Source organism: Acartia tonsa, chromosome 8, assembly GCF_053477335.1.
Source record: "Acartia tonsa isolate MP-2025a chromosome 8, ASM5347733v1, whole genome shotgun sequence".
Taxonomy (NCBI): Eukaryota; Metazoa; Arthropoda; class Copepoda; order Calanoida; family Acartiidae; genus Acartia; species Acartia tonsa.
This window is the reverse complement of record NC_137267.1, coordinates 11277129-11299468: the sequence shown is the minus strand read 5'-3', so window position 1 is coordinate 11299468 and position 22340 is coordinate 11277129. Positions and strand designations below refer to the sequence as shown.

Below are 22340 nucleotides of genomic sequence, written 5' to 3'. Positions count from 1 at the left end.
GAAGTTTAACTCCGCATCCGACCCATTTCCGTTGGGTTTAAACCAGTTCTGATCGTAATCCATCAAAGAGTATTATCATAGTAACCAAGCTATCTTGTTAATTAATACTTTAAAATAGGTAGATATTTTATTTAAGAAATTAATTTTCCTTGTTAATTCTTAAAAATTACCAATCTACCTCTCTACTTAATCTATGGTAAAAATTGATTGTTAAAAAAATGTGCATAATTTCCTATTCAAACATACATGGACTTTTAAAATTCAACTCCTTTCCCTCATTTTCACCAAAAACGAACATACTTTTTCTACATGGTGGCTGAAAAATGTTTTAAAAAGAAGATAATTTGAATGTTTCTGTTATTTGATGAAAATTAAAATAGTCCCGTTTTAAAAACTTATATGTACATGCTTAATTTATTTTAACAAAAACAATACAATTTGGGGGGATTTGTGCTGTTTTAAAAATGTGCGGTTCTATAAGTGTTTTAGTCAAATGTGAACATTTGCGGAAGTTAATTCACAGCATATTTTTCATTTACAAATTGTACAATACTTTTCTCCTTTTAGTTTCATAATATTTTGGACATAAAGGGCTTTGACTTTATGTCTAATGTAATATATCTTAAATCAGTATTAATTACCCAAAGCTGCAGCCGCTTACCGGTGCCTTAGATAAATCAATTAAAATGATTAGCAATTTTCAGAAAATGTCATACATAGTGACAAAGGCGCGTAGAAGGGGGTTGTATCGTCCCCCTGGCAAAATTAAGGTAGTTGAATAGATGAAGGGTAATAGAAATCTGAAAATACGCAATGACGCCAAAGAGTACAAATAATACGCCAATTCTGATCATAATTCTCACGTTTATCTAAAAATGCAACATATAAAAATAGCTATTAAAACAATTTTCAAGCACAACTTTTATCTTATTAGGATAACAATTAAATAAGAAAAATATTTTTATCATATGAAATTCGTGATCAAACACCTAATTGAAAAAAATGCAGGACATAGCTTTTATTTTAAGAAAGACTAGGGGCAGTGAACGCCCCCAAGAAGCCTCTAGGTGTTCTTAAGGTGGGAGGGGGATAAGTCAACCGCCCTTCTACTTTTTAATTTGAGTTTTAATAAGAAATATTGAGAGAAAAAAAATTTGGGGGGGGGATTTTAAATTGGGAGGGTGGAGATACGCTCTCCCAAAATAGCTAAAAGCCTTCCCTGTACCTAGAAAAAAGCTTAATTGCAAAGGAAAATTGAACATATTGCATTTAAAAAAAAAAATTAAATTGGCACATTTGTATAAACACCTGTAGACTCAACAACGGCGTACAAAATAGGGAAAGGAATAAAGAAAGAGGGTAATTCAAGTTTTAAGAGATCCTAGAATAGTTATGATCGGCATCTTCCTTCATCGTTGAATACACTCTCTAAGTTTCCACCCCCTTTAAAAGGCACTACAATCCCCGGGAGTAAGGGAGGGACAATGGGCAGTTAATTCAATTTAAGAGTTATCAAAGAAAGGCCATGAAAACCAGATTAATCCAATAAATTATAAGGAAATTTTAAAGGGATTGTTACTTAAATAATAGATTTCCATATCGTCATGTAAAGTGAAATCACAACTTGTTTTTGATGAAATACAGTGTGTTTTTTTTATGAGCACTTTTTTGAAAGCAATTTTACCCCACTTATAGTTATCAGAATTTAATGATTAATGGCTTATTTTCTTCGTTTTTTAAGGGAAATTATGAAACAACAAAAAAAATTACAGTTTTTGTTGAAAAAGTACAGTAAAGTTGAAAATTAAAAACTTAGGTGTCAACATATAAAAATGGTTTTAGCGCATTTTCCTTTAAAAAATGGATTTTCTGTAGTCGACTTTGGGGGGCCAGTACTCCCTCCCTGGTTGAGATATGACCTTCAAACTTTGATATGTTCTAGTACATGTCCCTAATAGTATCTGTATATATTTTTAGCTCTATATCTCGCAAAAGTGTTTAGCAGCCATTCTTGCAAAAGGTTGATTATTTGAGCATAAGAAAAATGCGCTAAAACCATTTTTAGATGTTGACACCTAAGTTTTTAATTTTCAACTTTACTGTACTTTTTCAACAAAAACTGTAATTTTTTTTGTTGTTTCATAATTTCCCTTAAAAAACGAAGAAAATAAGCCATTAATCATTAAATTCTGATAACTATAAGTGGGGTAAAATTGCTTTCAAAAAAGTGCTCATAAAAAAAACACACTGTATATTGAGGTTTTATGGTGTGATTTTTATATTACAAGATTATTGGACCCGGCCAGCTGCCCCTTTTTATTCTGTTTATTTTCCACCTCCCTTCTCCCTTCTCCCCGTCTGCTACATTCAAAACTAACACAATGAGTAGTTATTTCCCTTGCCCCCACCTCCCTTCTCCCCATCTGCTACATTCAAAACTAACACAATGAGTAGTTATTTCCATTGCCCCCACCTCCCTTATCCCTTCTCCCCGTCTGCTATATTCAAAACAAATACAACGAGTAGCGGCATTTCATGCGCTAGTACCAAAACTCAGTCAGAAACTGCTAAATTCTTGCACATTCCCTTTAAGCCAGTACCCAAAGTCTGAGACTCCTAAAAATTGAATATTTGATCCATTGTCCCCTCCCTTACTCTCTGCTACAATCCCCTAATACACACACCTAAAGCAGTATAGGGGGTGTCAAGATAAAAATTTCAAACCCAACTTAAATTTGGGGGGGAGGGAAAGAACATTTTTTTTGAGTAGGTTGATTATGTAGGGGGTATATTTTAGTGAGGAGTGTATTATACCCCCTTTCGGTTGTGCTTAGAGATTTATTGACAGTACCTTCCAATAATTAATGTAATTCACAAATTGTACAATGTATATAACATTTTTTCTTACAAAACAATTTGAAATGTACTAGACGACAATTTATGAGTTAAGTAAGATTTTTTCTTACAAGTTTTAATCTATTTCTGCATTAGTCAGCTTTTATCACGTATGTAGTCATAGTCGAGTTGTAATAGATTAATATATAAGAAATGTCAGGTTCGTAATTTTTTCAGGTTTCCAAAATTTTATAAACACGGTCTCCTTGGAAACCTTTATAAACTTTGGGGACTTAAATATTAACTGGATATTACAAAGCAACTGTGAACAAAACTGTCCTCCAAAAATTTTAAACTACAGCTGTGGTTTTATTTATCGAAATTGTAGGTGAAACATTTGAAACTAACAAATGAATTGTTGTTATTTTTTATTTTCTCATACATTTTTATAAAAAATAGATTTATATTTATGTCGCGCACCTGACATAGCAGCAGTAGGAACCATTTTTAACGTCTTTAGTTATGACGCGGTGGCGGACCGAGATTCGAACCTATCACCTTCCCGACGACGAGCGGATGCGCTACGTGTTGAGCCACGGTCGCGGGTCTGTACTGAAAAGAAAAAGAATCTTTTTACACCCCCCTAAATTCAAAGCAATTGTGAATTTTTAATTTTACCTCTCCCCCTCCCCCTGGTTGATTTTTGAAACAGAAGGGGTGTATGGACCCACCTTGATTTTGTCAGAGGGGTGTATGTATAAACCCCAACATCCCCCTTCTACACGCTTCTGGTTGGTTGTATATATCTATAAGTTTACAAAATTATATTTCAAACTCAGACAATTTTTTATTTTCCTTTTTTACTTTTTACATTTTTAGTAGCGAATCTACTCTATAATTCACAATTTATTATCGCTCTTGTCTAAATATATAGTACAACCTTGCAAAAATAGATTTACCACTCTATATAATCTCTCTTGTCTATTGAGAGTTCACCTTGTAAAAATAGATTTACCACTCTTTATAATCTCTCTTGTCTATTGAGAGTACATCATACAAAAATAGATTTACCACTCTGTATAATCTCTCTTGTCTATTGAGAGTTCACCTTGCAAAAATAGATTTACCACTCTGCATAATCTCTCTTATCTATTGAGAGTACATCATACAAAAATAGATTTACCACTCTGCATAATCTCTCTTGTCTATTGAGAATTCACCTTGCAAAAATAGATTTACCACTCTGTATAGTCTCTCTTGTCTATTGAGAGTTTATCTTGCAAAAATAGATTTACCACTCTGTATAATCTCTCTTGTCTATTGAGAGTACACCTTCCAAAAATAGATTTACCACTCTGCATATTCTCTCTTGTCTATTAAGAGTACACTTTGCAAAAATAGATTTACCACTCTGTATAATCTCTCTTATCTATTGAGAGTACATCATACAAAAATAGATTTACCACTCTGTATAATCTCTCTTGTCTATTGATAGTTCACCTTGCAATAATAGATTTACCACTCTGCATAATCTCTCTCTTATCTATTGAGAGTACATCATACAAAAATAGATTTACCACTCTGTATAGTCTCTCTTGTCTATTGAGAGTTTATCTTGCAAAAATAGATTTACCACTCTGTATAATCTCTCTTGTCTATTGAGAGTACACCTTGCAGAAATAGATTTACCACTCTGAATAATCTCTCTTGTTTATATAGAGTACACCTTGCAAAAAAAGATTTACCACTCTGTATAATCTCTCATGTCTATTGAGAGTACACCTTGCAAAAATAGATTGCGCCAAATAATGTGCGGATGGGGACATGAATTTTGCATATTACATATTTTCGATTCGATTGTAAGTTAGGCTAAGTAATGTCAACGTAAATATCAGATATCAGACAACAACCCCCCACCCTCAGTACTAAAAAAAAAACACTGGTCAAAATTATGTCAGTTGTGGGGTATAGATTTTTATTAAATAGGCATATTTAACAATTTTAAAACAAGTCTTTCTGTTTACAAACAAACAAAGCATTGTAGATTTTAATCAATTTAAATTTGTGAATGTATGTATCCATTCCCTTAGTGCCAAATTACTAAACTAAACTTAACTACGTATTTTACATTTATCTATTTTATTACGCTTACAGACCAAAACTAAAAAAAAAGATTAAAATAGAACAGGGATAAAGTATCTAAAAATCAATTTTGAAAGTTAGTTTTAGTAAGAACAGTTATTTTAGTAACACTTACTAACTTAAAGACATACATTTGTTATAGAGTACCTGCAATATACAAAGAAATAAGGTGATTTTTTGATAATTAATAAAAGATTAAGTTATGATTAATTCTACAATAAAATTATTAATTTATGATGAAAATTTTTACTTAATAGATGAAAAATTAGGTATCCCTCTTGGATCCCCCCCCCCCACCTTGTTCTAAAATTTTCATGTACATTTGGCGAGCTTAACCTAGACAGGCCTTTAGCGCTCTTCTAATATTTACTTGATCAAACCATTTTTCAGAATAAATATCACCTTCTACATGAATTAATGTCTAAAGTCTGTACTATTCAATTAAGATACTTTTAACTAGATTTCAAAGTTGCAATTTTTAAACTTGCCCGTTTCTTTAATTTCGTTTGTTATCTTTTAATTTCATTTTTTTCACTTTATCTCTCTCTCTCTCTCTCTCTCTCTCTCTCTCTCTCTCTCTCTCTCTCTCTCTCTCTCTTCTCTCTCTCTCTCTCTCTCTCTCTCTCTCTTCTCTCTCTCTCTCTCACTCTCTTTCTCTCTCTCTCTCTCTCTCTCTCTCTTTCTCTCTCTCTCACTCTCTCTCTCTCTCTCTCTTTCTCTCTCTCTCTCTCTCTCTCTCTCTCTCTCTCTCTCTCTCTCTCTCTCTCTCTCTCTCTCTCTCTCTCTCTCTCTCTCTCTCTCTCTCTCTCTCTCTCTCTTTCTCTCTCTCTCTCTCTCTCTCTCTCTCTTTCTCTCTCTCTCTCTCTCTCTCTCTCTCTCTCCTTCTCTCTCTCTCTCTCTCTCTCTCTCTCTCTCTCTCTCTCTCTCTCTCTCTCTCTCTCTCTCTCTCTATTTTTAAAACTTTTTTATCAAAGTCTCAAATATAAAAGAAAAGGCGTAAATTTTTAGAAAATTACTTTTGTTTCTTAATTTTTTTATGTAATAGCTGTTCAAACATAATTTGAAATTGGATATTATTTCGATGCTACTACAGTTAAAATTATTTTTTTTTTCATATAAAAAGATACTTCATATTGTATTTCATAATATGGAATATGGATATAAAATCTAAGATATTAGTAATACACTTATGTAAATCTTTACAAAAATCAAATAATTTATTGCAATATTATTTTGTTTGTAATGATCGACAAGTTAAAAAAGTTATAGACTTGCTTTTTTTGTAAGAAGAATATTTACACAATTGCAGACATCTATCTTAAATAGTAGCTGAGCAACTCAAGTTCCCTTTATAGGTTTCAGACGGATGTACAAAATTTTAATTTTTTATAGCGCTTCGCGTTAAAAAAAAACTATACCTGGTACATATTTAACATTATGATAAGAATTGTGTAACAAAAATTCAATACAGTATCTGAAATTTGATATGTATTGTATGCTTTCATTGAATTTTTATAAACTACTCTATAAATGAAGGAGGGCCCTTTGTGCTCGTATAGGAACCTTGAGGAAACCACCAAAATGTTGTGCCCCGTTGCAATAATTCCTACCATTATAAGTGAACTATTTCTTCTGCTCGGGAATGCTTTGGCTTAATAAACTGACGTAACTCATTATCATGCACGATTAGAATACAAAAAGTTGGTTGTCTTGTCTTTTAAGATTTTTACTTTATAAAGTGCCAAAGCAGATACCCCTTTATTATTAAGATATTATTGGGAAAAGTTACTTTTATCTCTCATCTTACTATCTCTTTATTCCTCATGCAAGTTTTAAAGAAAATCAATTAAGATTATGCCCAGAAAGGTTTAAAAGGTGAAAATTTTGGCACGTCACTATATAATGAAAAAAAGGATAGATATATAATATGGAGCCGTAGGCTGCAGATCTATCTGGAAAATTTAGGTCATTTTGAAATTTGTTGTAGCTATGCTGTAAATCTGTATTCTTTCTTACAAAGTCTTAAAAGTAACAGGATATCTCTTTGTCTTTTGTATTAAAGTCTGTTGCAAAGGATCTTGATATTTGATAAACCGACCTGGACCTCCTTAGTGAAGCTGCTTTTAGGTCATGAGAAGGTGTGTAGTATAGCTTTTTTTGGGAAGGTACCTTCACCATTTCTTGAGATTTTGTTATACTTTTTCAAACTAAATGAAAAGTTATAAAAACAAAAATGCTTTAAAATATTTCAACTGTCCTAAACAATCCATGTAGAGACCGTCTATAGAATCCGATTATGAAAGTAGGGAAAGGAATGGATTTTCAGATTTTTAAATTACACTTGTGTGGTTTGTAGTACGATTGGCAGAAGTGTCGTGGCCAAAAAACAGTAACCACTCAAGTGGAACTTCAAGAAAACGTCCAATCTAAGATTTATTATTCTGAAGGGTAAATAGTCAAAAGAAAAAGACGTAGTAAATTAGGAATATAAAATAACATTACATGAATATGATCAATTAAAATCTATGAATATCTGTCCAAAGTTTGTGTATGGGTGAGCCATGAGTATAGTGATTGATTACAGTAGTAATGATATAGTTTCACTACGGTGTCCTTTCACTAACGTATTGTGTTTCAAATCATTCACAATTATGATAGATAAAGTAACCCATTCTTTAAAATAAACATTTCTTCTTCTTATTTAATAATTTATTTCTAATTAAACTATTAAATCACATAGTCTTGAAGTATTAATATATACAGTTTAAAAAGTAGCACATAAATTGTTAATAACAAGAGATATTATAATATATTGTAAAAAAAAATTAACTAATTATATTTGGAGACAGTTCGAAAATTAGATACTAAAATATTCTGTGTTGTCTTTATATTTCAAAACAAAATTAATAAATTTTTCTAAAGATATACCACCTTTATCTAATAGTTTTAACAAAATTGAGCTAAAAGCAATATTTGAGAAAAATATGTAAAAGTTTCCAGCATGTTCAAGCTGACGAAATAGAGACCTTGTTTGATATTTGTGGACAAGTATGATTATAAACTGCGAACCAAAAAAATAGGCAAATCTGAATTTGCAGAATAGCAGCTTTAATATTCATTTAGTATTATTTCACTGTAAATATAAAAACCGTTAATTTTTTATTAATCAGCACTAATGAAGCATAATATATCAAAAACAGCATTTTGGGTAAAAACTGGTGAACCAAAAAGATTTGCAAATCCAAAACAAATCATTGGAAAAACGATTTATTTTGCACTTTTCTTCTGTTTTAAAGATTGATTCTGATAAATTAACAATTTTTTAATGGATTTATGCATTAATTGTTATGAAATGTAGTATAAGGTAGAAAATAATGATTTTTTTAAAAAAAGAAATATTAGAGAAAAAGAAATTCGACCCCTATCACTTTAGAGGACAGTTGCTGACCTCCAGTCTTATGGATGAAGCTAAATACATATTAAAAATAATAATTACTCCCAAAAGTATACAAAAATGATTTTTAATGTGTTAAAAAAATTCATTTTAAAATCTTGATTTTGAGGATGATGGCCTTTAAGATGCATCTATGGGTAGTGATGGTGAGCCAAATTTTATCAAAGTGCATGACCATGATGACAACTTATATATTGAACTATGGTCCAATTTTTGTATTCATAGCAGCCTCCAGCCAAGCAGTATTAAAAAAGAAAAAAATTGAAATTTTAATTACTCCAATTCATAAGGTAAATACTGTCGTTTTAAGAAGATGTTTATATTTCTTGTCGGCTGGCTCCAGTGGAGATTGCTATGACTACAAAAAATGGTACATAGGTTGACAGACAAGTTGTTGTAATGGGCATGTACTTAGCTTTGGCTCACCATCATCACCAATAGGAGCATCTGAAAGGACATCATCCTCAAAATCAGGATTTTAAAATGTTTTTTTAAACACATTAAAAAGCATTTTTGTATACTTTTTAGGGTAATTTTTATCTTTGGTATGTATTAGGCTACATCCATTAAACTGGAGGCCAGCCGCTGACCTCTAAAGTGATAGGGGATGAATTTCATTTTTTCTAATATTTCTTATTTTAAAAAATCATTATTTTCTACCTTATACTACATTTCATAACAATTAATGCATAAATCCCTTAAAAAACTGTTAATTTATCAGAATCAATCTTTAAAACAGAAGAAAAGTGCAAAAAAATCGTTTTTCCATTGATTTGTTGTAGATTTGCATATCTTTTTGGTTCACCAGTTTTTACCCAAAATGCTGTTTTTGAGATCTTGTGCTTCATTGGTGCTGATTAATAAAAAATCAACGGTGGAAACTTGTAACAAAAAGATGCATCTACATATTATATTTACAGTAAATTCGTCCCAAATGAATAATGAAGCTGCCATTTTGAAAATTCGGATTTGCCTATTTTTTGGGTTCGCAGTTTAGTTCAATATCCCCACCCTCAGTGCTTCGCCTGTAGTCTTTTTTGTACCTTACCTGGATAGTTTTGGGCTGTAATAATTAAGATTAAAAACTTTATGCTTTTATATTTCAGTTATAGCCGTTAGATTTTATAATTTGATTTAAATTGTTTCTAGAAGGATTAGATAAACTGATTTCAGGATAATCTTGTAATACTTTTCTTTTCTATTTTTATTTAACGTTTAAAGCTTAAAAATTGATTTAATAATAACAGCATATAAAAAGGTCAAATTTAATAATTCTAGCAGACATCAAGTAGCTTGAAAATTTGTGCAAGTTTTAAAAGTACATTAGTATCATTATTTTGTACAAAATAAGTAAATAAACCTCTTTAAATATATTAGTAAAACTAAAAAACACTATGTGTACAAAATATTTACTGTACATAATTGGTTGGGACATATTTGTCACTTAGTCTAGCCATTCACAAGATCTTACTGGACTAACATACATACATCCAGCTACCATAGACGTTTAAGGGGAAGGAATTAATGGTTATTTACTCCCTCAAAGTTTGAAACAACTAATTTTATCCCTCTCAAAAGAAGTTGTATCAACTTTTTTTTTCATAGCTAGCCGGTCCTTTTAGTAAGTAGTAGATGTAAAATTTTTCATAGAATTCAGATATGCAATCGGTTTTTTTGTAGACCTCTTATTTTTTAAGTAATTTAAGTTTAAAAAAAAAAAATTAAGTCGATTTTAAGGTACTAAAATGCAACAAAAAAAAGAAAGAAAATGGCCATTATGAACAAAAATAGTAAGATCTTTAATTTGACACCTTACTTTTTCAATTCTGTCAGGTAATTATTGAAAAAATCGATTATTTTAAACCCACGAGAATAAAAACTTTGAACTCAATTTTATCATTTCACAAGTAAAAAAATATGGGTTCATATATACCTTTAGAATCAGAAAAATATTACGAATCCATTGTAAGCAAAATTGAAAAAAAAAGTTTACAATATAGTATATAAACTACAATAAAAGGAATTATATGAAAATATCATATTATATTGTACAGGCAACGTCTTAACTCTTCAATTGAGTATAAAAATGGGAAGGGGGTATAGAGGGGGTAAAGAGGGGGTAAAAAAGGGAAGACGATAGTGTTGCCAGAACAAAAATACAATTGGCCATTTTTATATTTTTTTATTTTTTTACTTTTTTTCAATTTTGCTTACAATGGATTCGTAATATTTTTCTGATTCTAAAGGTATATATGAACCCATGTTTTTTATGTCTGTTTGAGCAAATATTTAGGTCTAAAGTTTTTATTAAACCGAGGTTAAAAAAATAGATTTTTTCAATAATTACTCAACAGAATTTTAAAAGTAAGGTGTCAAATTAAAGATCTTACTATTTTTGTTCTTACTGGCCATTTTCTTCTTTTATTTTGTTGCGTTTTAGTACCTTAAAACCGACTTAATTATTTTATTAAAAAACTTAAATTACTTAAAAAATAAGAGGTCTACAAAAAAACCGATTGCATATCTGAATTCTATGAAAAATTTTACATCTACTACTTACTAAAAGAACCGGCTAGCTATAAAAAAAAAAGTTGATACACCTTCTTTTGAAAAATATATCAGATTGCCCCCCTCAAACCTTTGAAACTACACATTTTGAACGATCTTGCCAAGTACTATACTATATAGGATAAAATTACTGCTAAAAAACTTGTTCTGATAATGAAACTTTATACTGTTCAAAAAAGTCCAAAGCAAATTGGCCTTTTGAGTAAAATTGTCTTATTTTCAGGGAAGCCGTGGCTGGTCAAACGATGGTAAATACTTTGTGAAACGAGAAGAAGAGAAAGACAAGGACTGTCCTGTCCACGGACACGGACATCATCATTCACATTCAAACAGGAAAAGGGTGAGTCGTCGAATTGGCAAGTGCCCCCCCCCCCCTCTTCTAATAAGGCTGAAAGTTTTATTAGCTTCCTATGATTGTAATTCAATTTTTAAGCATATCGGTACACGCTGGATTGGTAAGGGATAAGCCAATAGAGATAAATTGATGTACATCCCTAATTGTGGTTTAAATTACAGATAAAGAAGTTTGAACACCCAATAAAAATTTAGTATAAATAAGTTTTTCAGCAAAAGAATAAGATAACGTGTTTTTAAAGTTTTGGGGGCAGTACAAGTAACTGTCTGAATTCCCCCCCCCCCCCCCTCCTGCTTGTACGAATTATTTAAGCTACCTAAGGTAGAATTTTTCGCAGGAAATCAAATATTGGTCCATTGTACCTCTCTTAAATAACTGGTCTACTAAATTAAAACTAAGTATTTTCCCCGAAAATTTGTCAATATTTCTGAACTTTTAGACTCTGCATGTCTTATGAAAATTGTAAATTAAAAACAGACAAGGACGATATGTCTGAGCTGAGCGAAGCTACAATTACATTAATCATATTCGAGTAAATAATTAAGTTATTTTACTTTTAGTAATTGTTTGTCTATTCATGCAATATAATGTAATATAATTAATAGGTCAAGATGATAAAAGCTAAATGTTACCATGTTGAAAATTTACGGTATAAATTAATATACAGGGTGTCCCACGTAAACTGTTTTTTTTAAACGCTTATTACTCCCTCAATACTTGAGCTATCTTCGTAAAATAAAAAGTATTTGGCAGCAAACTACTTACCATTTAATGATATAGTGATGAAAAATCCGCAAAGTTAACAGAAAAAAATCTACAAGTTAATACATAACAGGCTGCTTTTAGTGAATATGAGACTAATCCACAAGAAAAATATGACTTAGTTAACTTTTAAAGCAGCTGGTGGTCAAAAAGTGGATCACAAAGACTTACTCTGACATTATAAGAACTGGCATTGTAGTCTAATTTAAAAATCTGGTATATTTCAGGTTCTTATGTGCATTTAAAGCGAGCTCACATGAAAAATTAACAAAGAAGATCAATATTATGCCTATTTTTACATATTGTTCACTTATATTACACTTCAGATTCTTGAATATTGAGAATTTCTAGTATGCCATGTCAAGATTGTTCTATTTTTGTGCTTAGAAAGTCTGAGCGACCAGCAGTTTGGACCCAAACTAATCTTAAAGTTCACAAAGCAAATATTTTCTTGTGGATTAGTCTAAATTCAATAAAATTAACCTCTTATGTAATACCTCGTAGATTTTTTCCTGTTTATTTTGTGGATTTTTCATCAGCATCTTATAAAATGGTCAGTAGTAGGCTGCCAAATACTTTTTATTTTACTAAGATAGCTCAAATATTAAGGGAGTAATAAGCGTTTAAAAAAAACAGTTTACGTGGACACCCTGTAGATTATAGAACCGCTGAGCTTTCCAGATTATACTTTATTTTTTCTTGACACTTTATGCAAGGTTTGCAATTTCTAAGACTATTTTGGACATAGTTATAAGTTTACAATAAGAGCAATCTGTTACAAACGAACACATCTATAATTATAAAATTGCTGCACTACAAAAAAAAGATAGAATAATAGAATGAGAATTTCAATCTTTGTGACAATTAAATCAATCACGAAAATATTTTAAGAATTGACTTGTAAAAAAATGAAAAAGCTATGTAAGCTGAAAGTGAAGCTAATTTTAACACTTTTACGTTTAATATTTTTTGATATTTTTCTGTAATCAAAGGCTTTCAGTCCATACATTAATTTGTAAAAGCAGATCTAATCAATTTATTTCAAGTCAAGTATCATTCCTATAACGGATTTAACAAAACTGGTACAGTAATTTATTTCATCCTATTATAGGCAGCTTTTAGCGGATATTAAACTGAAAATTATAAGAATAAAGCCAGTTTTGTTATATTTATTTAATATTCGTGGAAAATTGTCAGTAATATGATGCTACGCATGATTTTTCAGTATGGCTGAGAGCAAGTTCTATTATTCATAGCTTCAAAATTTTAAATTTTATATGGTTTAATTGTCTTATAACCTTGATTTTTGATAAGGTAATTCTTAAAGACACTGCCGACAAAAGCAGCAGTTTGAACTAGTTTCATTCATTCATATATTAATTATATATGTTTTATCTATTGAATTATAATTATCTAAAAATAATAATTATATATTTTTAGAGAGAAACAACGCCCACTATGTCAAGAAAAACTTCAGCTCCATCAAAGGTATGTTTAAATTTTTGTTTACGAGATCTTAATGAATACGTTCACATATATCCAAATACCTTTAGTTAAAGCAGTGGCGTGCTCATGGTTTCTATAGGATTGTATTTATTAAGAGATTGAAAAAAGGAAAGTCAGGCCTTTCCATTTGAGTAAAACACTAGAGGGAGAAAGGGTTAAATAACTGAATCTCCCCATCGCAGTGTCCTTGTGCCGACTCTCGATTAAGTCATTGAAAATTTAACCAATGATGTCGGTTATATTAACACAGCCAAGTAACAGAAAACAATTCGGTAGCAGACTGAAAATGTCATTGAAAAAGGAAGGGTAGTAGTTATCTACATATATATATCTATACTATAGATTTGTTGCCTTTCCAAATTCAGTTTTAAGGGAAGTGTTGACACCCCCTTTAAATTTAATTGAAAACAAACGTTGACCAAAAAAGTTAACCTTTTCAGGAAAGCGTCCTTTACGTCCTAGGATTGGATATTGAATATAAGTGGATATTATGACGTCATTAATCTACGTTGCTAACATGGACAACATTTATTGGTCCTTGGCCCAGTAGAAGGGGGGAAGTTATGTGGTAAATGGGATTGATTGGGGGAATCTTCATTTTAGCCAGCTGCAAGTTTTACTTTATTACATGATGATATGGTGCAAGATACAAGTAATACTAAGTCCATTGTTTTGACCCATTGAAAAATGATTTATAAGACATTCTTTGGATTTTTACTCAATTGTACTTTTAGATCTTAGTGAGGATAGAATCTAATTTTAGTTATTTTAAGGCTTCTCTTTAACTAGCGCGCGTATCTGTCTGTATGTCTCCTATCTTGTTCTGTTTTAATTTTAAAGCACATTGAATTTTTAATTTATATGATTTAACGATAATAGAAACATTTGAAAGCTTCTAGTCCGATTATAACTGAGATTTCTTATTTAGACGGACCGCTAGACTATGCAAGGGCTGTGTACTATGCTATACTTGTTATTGCTGCGTTGTTTACGTACATTATGATGCTTGTTATATCGTGACGAATAAAAGTTATGAATATATAATTTTGGCAATATACGAGAATATTCAAATTGTTATGCAATATTAATACACTCTAGTACCTTCGCACCTAGCCTCTAGGAATTGATATAGAACATACGTGGTTATTATGACAGTGGAAAAATTGTCTTCGATTTTGATTGTTAACGTGAATATTATTTAGTGGTCAGTTCGTTCATCCTGTAGGAGGGGAGTGAATGGGGTAAAAGGGAAGGATATTGGTGAACATTATTTTACTTTATAAGAGTACACTAGCGTCTACGCCCCTAGAGGCCTCTAGGGGCACTTGAGGAGGAGAGAGTCGAATTTAGTAATTCAATTTCTTATTTTAGATTTTAAAAGAAAAAGTAAAAAAAATTTACGTTTGATGTTTGTTTTTCGTTGAACTCTCTTTCTAAAATTGAGAAATTTAAAAAAAATTTAATTTCTCTAGGGAGGGTGGTGGTACCCTCCCCCAAAATAGTTATAAACCTTCCAGGGACATATGAGAAGCTACCCTGTTAAGGAGAACCCGATCGGTTCAGTGGTTAGCGAGATCCTTCGCTACAAACAGACAGACAGACAAACAAACAAACAGACAGACATCGTTCTACTTTGTATTATAGATGATAATTTAGTGTAAGATCTAAATAATAATGAATCCATTTCCAGGTATTTTTCTCACAAATTAGGGGGAAAGGAAAATAGTTATGCCCAGGCCTAGCTATTCTAACAATCAATTCTACAAAAAATCACGAAAACTTTGTTAGTAATGTGTACATCTTGTTTTTTTTATATAACAGAAGAGGGGTGGGTATGAACAGGAGAAAAAGGGGAAGGGGGTAGTGGGGAAATTTTCCTTTAGAATTGTTTGTCAGAATCACATTTCCGTTTCACTGGTTATGCCTAGAGGCATTTGTCCAGCTATTTAAGAGATCTTTTGTGTCAGACCCTCTGGAAATCACAACTTTATGATGTAATTAAAACATACTTTGGTATATGGGGAATCTTCTCAAAAATATCATTATCAAGAAGGAGAGACAAACAGAAAATACTTTGCTTTATATTACTTTATTTTTACGTCACCGTATATATCTTTTACGATACATGTCATAGTTGATATTATATTTCAATTTTATATTACATAATATGTGTCATTTTCTTTTAAACAAAATAATTAACAATGAAAAATATCTTTTTTAAATATCCATCTCATTTATTTTGAATTAATAACAGCTTTTTAAAAGGCGAATCATTGTTTTATTTCTTAGCTTTTTAAAAGTATTAGTTTGTGTTTTTTTGCGCTGCTATTAGATTGATTCAGATGCCAATACGTAGTAAAACGTTTTTTATCACGTTAGATCAAAACTTTTATTTCTGTACGTACATAATGAGTGATTTCAACTAAATATTGCAATAACACTTTACACATTTGTACAATAAATTGTTTGCTATTTATACAACTTAAAGCTTGTTTTATATTTGCTTAGGATCCATAATTCATTATATTTGTCTATAGGTTTATATAAGTATGTTTTATACTATAGATATAATATTAATTACAGAGGGTGTAAGCAAAGTTCATTGGAATAGATACACCCTACTACACCCCCCTTAAACATCCCATTAATAGAGCCAAGAAAGGTGTAACGTAAAAAAGTCATACCCGCTTTAAATTTAGGAGTGGTGTGAAATTTTTTTTTTTAAATGTTTTTTAACTTCTAAGTGAATCAATCCCCCTGAAAAGATAAATTGTAAGAGCAGAGGTGAAATCTTTGGCCTCATTAAAATCCATTGCCTCACTAAAATCAGCGAGGCTCACTAAAAATTTAGAGGGGATACTTTTGCCTCACTAAAATTTTTAGTAAGGCAAAAGTTTTTTTAAGAATTCACCTCAGGTTGTTAAAGGTGCAAAATATTAAGGGCTCATATAATCTATTGATACAGATATACCACAATTCTGCCATTTGTAGCTGTACATTTAATATTAGTAAAGTGGTTGTTTAGCCATCTATACTCAATAGGAAACCATAGTTTTTTTTTAACTTTTTTAATTACTACATATTTGCGTGTTTTACCGGCTGATTACAAATGTACTTAAAAATGTGTCCACGGACAGAAATGGGTTTTAAGCTATTTTTTTTAGATTTGAATCGTCATCAGTTCTCATGTGTAAAATCAAAATTATACTACGACTCATTTCTTTTTGGTAAAACTTAATTCGTGTTGAGTAAATGCGATCTATTTGGCTACCTTTAAGTCATGGACGACTGCGGGGAGGGGCTTAAGGGTAGATTACACCATCCTCCCTTTAAAATAGCTTGGAATTCTTTGCGAACACAGTAATAGTGTCTGACTGATTATGACGTAACAAAAAAAAATTATCCAATGAGAGGCCGTTATTGACCAATGGTAAAATTATAGTGGCCTCTCATTGGCTAATTTTTTGTTGTTACGTCATAATCAGTCAGACACTATTACTGTGTTCTTCTTTGCAAGCTGTATACAGCTGTATTTTTTGTACATTGATCATCAACTTCACAATAATTACTCTATTATAAAGCAAACAATAGAAATAAATCTTAAAATTGTATGTCAGCCCAAGGCCTCCAAGTACAATAGAACAACCTATTCTTTATGAATATATGTATCTGTTTGTAAACATGTGAGGGAAGCAATCATGCGATGTCAAATGTGTTAGAAAACTTAGCCACATAGACATTTATTCACAAATTTTGTTCATTTTACTTCACCCCCCCCCCCCCCCCTTGGATCTTATACAAATTAGCCTCAGACAAATTAGCCTCCTGACAAAGTAGCCTTCTAAGGAAAGTAGCCTCCACTGTTAATAAAGGTCATGGCTCAGCCCCTTGGCCTGCCTAGCTGCGGGCGCTCGCCCCCTAGCCTATAACCTAACCTAACCTTTTATAAAAATTGTAAAAAATCTACCAACCACTATTTTAAAATCCCTGAAAATCTAAACCACCTATGTATTAACAGTGGGGGCTACTTTTCTTAGGAGACTACTTTCATTCTTACATAGGTTAGGTTATAGGCTATGGGACCGAGCGCCCGCGGCTAGACAGACCAGGGGCCGAGCGCTGTGGCAATGATCTTTATTGACAGTGGAGGCTACTTTCCCTAGTAGGCTACTTTTCTTAAGTAAATGTCCCGAGGCTACTTTGTCCTAGTGGCTACTTTGTCCGGAGGATCCTTTGTCCAAGATCCTCACCCCTTACTGTGTTGGAAGAAAATTAAATATACTGCCATGGATCTTGTAATAGTTTTGTGAAAGGGTCATGGCCGATATTTTTGTCGACATTGTGTCCAAATTTCAATCAACAATTAACCAACGACAATTTTGTGCAAAAGTTGAAAAGAGGGATCCAAAGTTTTTTTTATGAATTGCATCTCTTTTTATATTTTGTCTTTCTCTAATCACAATCATATGATCAAACTAAAATAAAAATTGTTATAGCATCTACATATTATAAGCTGCATAAGCACTTGGTCATCCATCAAATAACTTATCTTAGTAAATTGGTATAGTTATCTTATTGAAAAATAGGAATTCATATCGACGTGATATCTCTTACTTTTTAATGTTTCCCTCTCTCTTAGAAATAGAAAAGAAGTTAGAAAAGTTTACAAATTTTTCTAAAACTGAAATTGGACTGCAAATTTTCTTTCAAAAGTACAATTTATATTTATTTTAGGTTAGGTAAGGGCTCGCATTAATTCTCATAAGGGTTAGGAGGGCCGACCGTAGGGGATGAAAGTACTTGTTTTCATATAAGATTTGAAATAAGGGGGTATTGGTTTTGTGGTCCACTCGTTTGTTCGAGGGGTTATTCAGAAAAGTTTTTTTTCCATTGAAAGATTTTTTTTGTATACACAATTCTAAAAGTTGTTGAAAAAGTACGTTTATACATAGGAAAAGAATTATTTCTGAGAATACGTCAAGTTTACGTCACAAACAAATCAAAGGCGAAAAGATATAAACCCAATTGTAATGTTAAAACTTAAATTTGTTCATCTCATGTTAGAATTGTCCTATCGATTCAAAAATTGGTACGGTTTCAAAAGGGTAGCAGATATATAATCAAAACTAAATAGAAAGGCCTTATTTCCCTTTTTATTCTTTTTTAAAGCAATATTTTATATAATAATCTCATTCACTAGATATTGGAATAATAGGATAATTAGGATAATTGGCTATAATGTTATAAGTCAAACTTTTTTGCATCTCTACAATTAAGTCTTAGATAGAAAGTTTGTCCATATTAATTATCCATATTAATTTAAGTAGTTATAGCATAGATTAATAAACATCGCTTTAATGGATGACTTCATTCTCATTGAGATATTTTGACTTGTTCTCTAAGCTTTTCTAAAAGTTTTGAGCCAATCGAATCACTCAATGCAATTACTAGATCTTATTTTACATACAAGCATACTGATTGGATGAATATTTTTTCAGGTGACAACTCAAAAGGTTGAGATGAAGTTTGGCCTCTCCCCATTCCGCAAGACGAGTCTCCCAATCACAAAATCAGAGGCCTATCTTTCAACTTCATCGTTCTCCAACACTCAAAGTCGAAGGCAAAAGAAAATATGTTAATATCTATAAAAACAAAATTAGTTATTCAGAAGAACAAAAAATTATCTCTGGAGTATTACATAAAATAGTGGCTACGCCCTCAGAGACCTTAAGGGGCATTTTAAATATTGAGTTCTTGCTTTCCACTCAACCCATTTAATCTTCACTTTTAAGGACGGTTTTGGTTTATTTTATTTTCAAATTTGTCCATGATATTAATCTAGACTAATTTTCTAAATTCTGCCCCTCCTTTCTTAGCATCTAGACGCTAGTTTGAAATAGAGCACCTTGAACCTTTTTAAAAGAAAATCTAGGTTCAATATATATATATATATACAGTATATCCAGTGATGTTGGCTATATTTCTTATACTAACAGGTCCACAATGGAGACGCTGAAGTCTAAGCCGCCATCTGGTGACCTTCGCAGCCGTCGGTCAACCTCTTCAGAGCCGCTAACAGCTCCACTGCTCATCAGAAAAACGTCTGTTTCATCAGGTATACATATTAAAAGCGTAGCTTCTCCTCAAGAATAAGACGTTTATAATAAAAAGCTATATCTTATAATTTTCAAAAAAAATTAGAGAAAGCTAAATCTGTCCCGATTTTGTATCACTTTTGAAAAGTGCGATTCCTGTGACGTCATATAAAAAGGGAAGGGGGGAAGAAATTCTCTTCCCTTTTCTCCCCCTTCCCTTTTTCTTTCCCGAAACGTATATGCCGTAACTGGAATCGCACTTTTAAAAGTGATACAAAATCGGGACAGATTGGGCTTTCTTAAAAATTCCATCGTTTATTCGTCCAGCAATCAGTCAAATTAGTAAGTCAAATTGTTACTGATACCCAGTATTTTATAGTCATTTTTGATTATACGTTTGCTGAATAACGTTTGGTACTGTAAATTGAATTTCTATTTGGTGGCTCTAAACCCAATATTTTATAGTCATATTTGATTATACGTTTGCTGAATAACTTTGGGTACTGTAAATTGAATTTCTATTTGGTGGTTCTAAACTAGTAATGTTAAAACTTGTCCAACCAATAATTTTATCTACAGAAGGGGTAATATGGTTAATCATCATTAGGGATATATATATCAATTTATCTTCTATTGTAATATCCCTTAAGATTCATGGCTTTTAATAGAATATACAAATTTAAAGTATGTAAAAATATATAGTAATAATATTAATATAGTTTATTTATAACTCAAAATTCCTACTGGTTTCAATAAAATTAAGATTTATATTTGCAAGATATTTGATTATTAATTTAAAAATAAATTTAGCTCAAAATATATTAACACAACAAGGATGACAACATCCATAAATGAGAAGCGTGAGGATAAACGACATTACCTTTAGTAGAGCAAAATATAAATGAGTAACAGCTAGATACGTTTTACTAAGTGTAGCAACTCTATACTCATTACTAGTAAGTACGTAAGTTTATTTCAAAAATGCTGATTTTTAAGTTTTGCATGATAGAATTGTCCTATTCATCTGATAATAATTCCTAGAACAAGAAGATACAATATTATCAGCAAAGAATATCTAAAATCACATCCTAAAAATGAAAGTATGCCCTTTCATTGCATCATGTATTTTCGCAATTTTTCAACAAACTTATGTACAATTTGTTTAGACTTACAAATTAATTTGTAAAATTGTAAATTTGCTTATTAATCTTTGACACTCTGCAAGAGTTATTACTCGTTTTTATTGATGTTGTCATCCTTCTTCGGAATTTTTCCAATAATCATTTATTTTTATTTTAGTTGAATTGGATCGAGACAAAACATCACAGCTTGAAAAATTAGAACAAAGGTAGGTTTTCAATTAAAATTTCTAACAGCGTAGCTATTTCATAATTAGAGTACGTCTGTCCGAATGTCAGGGAAATATTTTGTTTATGACCCGTCTATGGAGAGGTACAATCGGAGTATGTAAATAGAAAGTAATTTATTTACGTCAAATAGAACTTTATTCTTTATAACTATGCAACTGACCAAATACATAAGTTTGAACTGGTATATCAAAATTCATCCCCTATGTGTATAAGTCTATGTGTCCAATTTTCACCACCCAAATTTCTTTTGGGTTTAATTGAAATAAATTTTGAAAATCATTTTATTCATGAAATTTACTATTATAGATTTTAAAGTTCCACATTGTACCTCTTTAAAGCAACTGCCATACCAAATTTCAGTGCTGTAACTTTTTTTTTGGTTGAGTTCCTTTGACTTTTAGTTTTTGGTTTCACAAAGTGTCACAACCGCCTCCCCCCTTTTAAAATATCCTGTAAAGTCAAATGCTAATTAAAATTTGCCATGCAATAAAGCAAAGGCGTTAACAAGGGGTTGTCATATAAGAAGAGCACATCTTTTTTTAGCAAAATTAGGGCTTTGGTCCAGGCTTTCTAATTAATTCGTTATTCATGTTTAGCAATGCTTTTTAAGATGTACAATGTACATTATACAGTCAAAGCCCAAATTGTGTTTAAATTGTGGTAAAAATAATCCATGTGACGTAATAAAAATGAGTGATTATCCATCTCTTTTTTAGGGGTTTTCTTTCCCACTTTTTCTTTCATCTCCCTCATTTTATTACGTCACATGGATCATTTTTGCATGACACAATTTTAACACAATTTGGGCTTTTTCCATAATACATATACTCTTTTTTGTTAAAATTATTTTTTTCTTGTAGAGATTTAATCTTAGTAGTACAGATAATAAGGACAAACCCTTTAATCAAATAGTTACCTAGGAGACTTGGGGCGCAGCCACTAGTTATTTACAAAATATTTAATAGTTATTTCTCGCATCGTATTATAAACAGCTTTCCGCGGATATAGAATGTACAATTATAAGATTAAAACCAGTTTTTTAGCCCCGAGGTGCCGGCGGCACGGGCTAAAAAAACTGGTTTTAATCTTATAATTGTACATTTTTATATTTGTAGAAATATGAATGTAATACGATGCACCGGCTCAAAAAACTGGTTTTAATCTTTTGATTGTACATTTTTATATTCGTAGAAAGTTGTATATAATACGATGCTAGACATGGTTTTTTCGTATGGATGAGAACCGGTTCCTAT

The 22340-nt window shown here is 31.3% G+C and overlaps 1 protein-coding gene across 1 annotated transcript in view; it reads left to right on the top strand.

Annotated features, from left to right (window-relative positions):
* LOC145325700 (uncharacterized) overlaps positions 1–22340 on the top strand; it is a 159971-nt gene that overhangs the window by 135771 nt on the left and 1860 nt on the right. The window contains exons 8-12 of the mRNA XM_080168654.1: positions 11223–11339; positions 13557–13604; positions 19121–19242; positions 19619–19737; positions 21017–21065. Coding sequence (XP_080024780.1) covers positions 11223–11339; positions 13557–13604; positions 19121–19242; positions 19619–19737; positions 21017–21065 — 455 coding nt within the window. The remainder of the gene's footprint in view (positions 1–11222; positions 11340–13556; positions 13605–19120; positions 19243–19618; positions 19738–21016; positions 21066–22340) is intronic.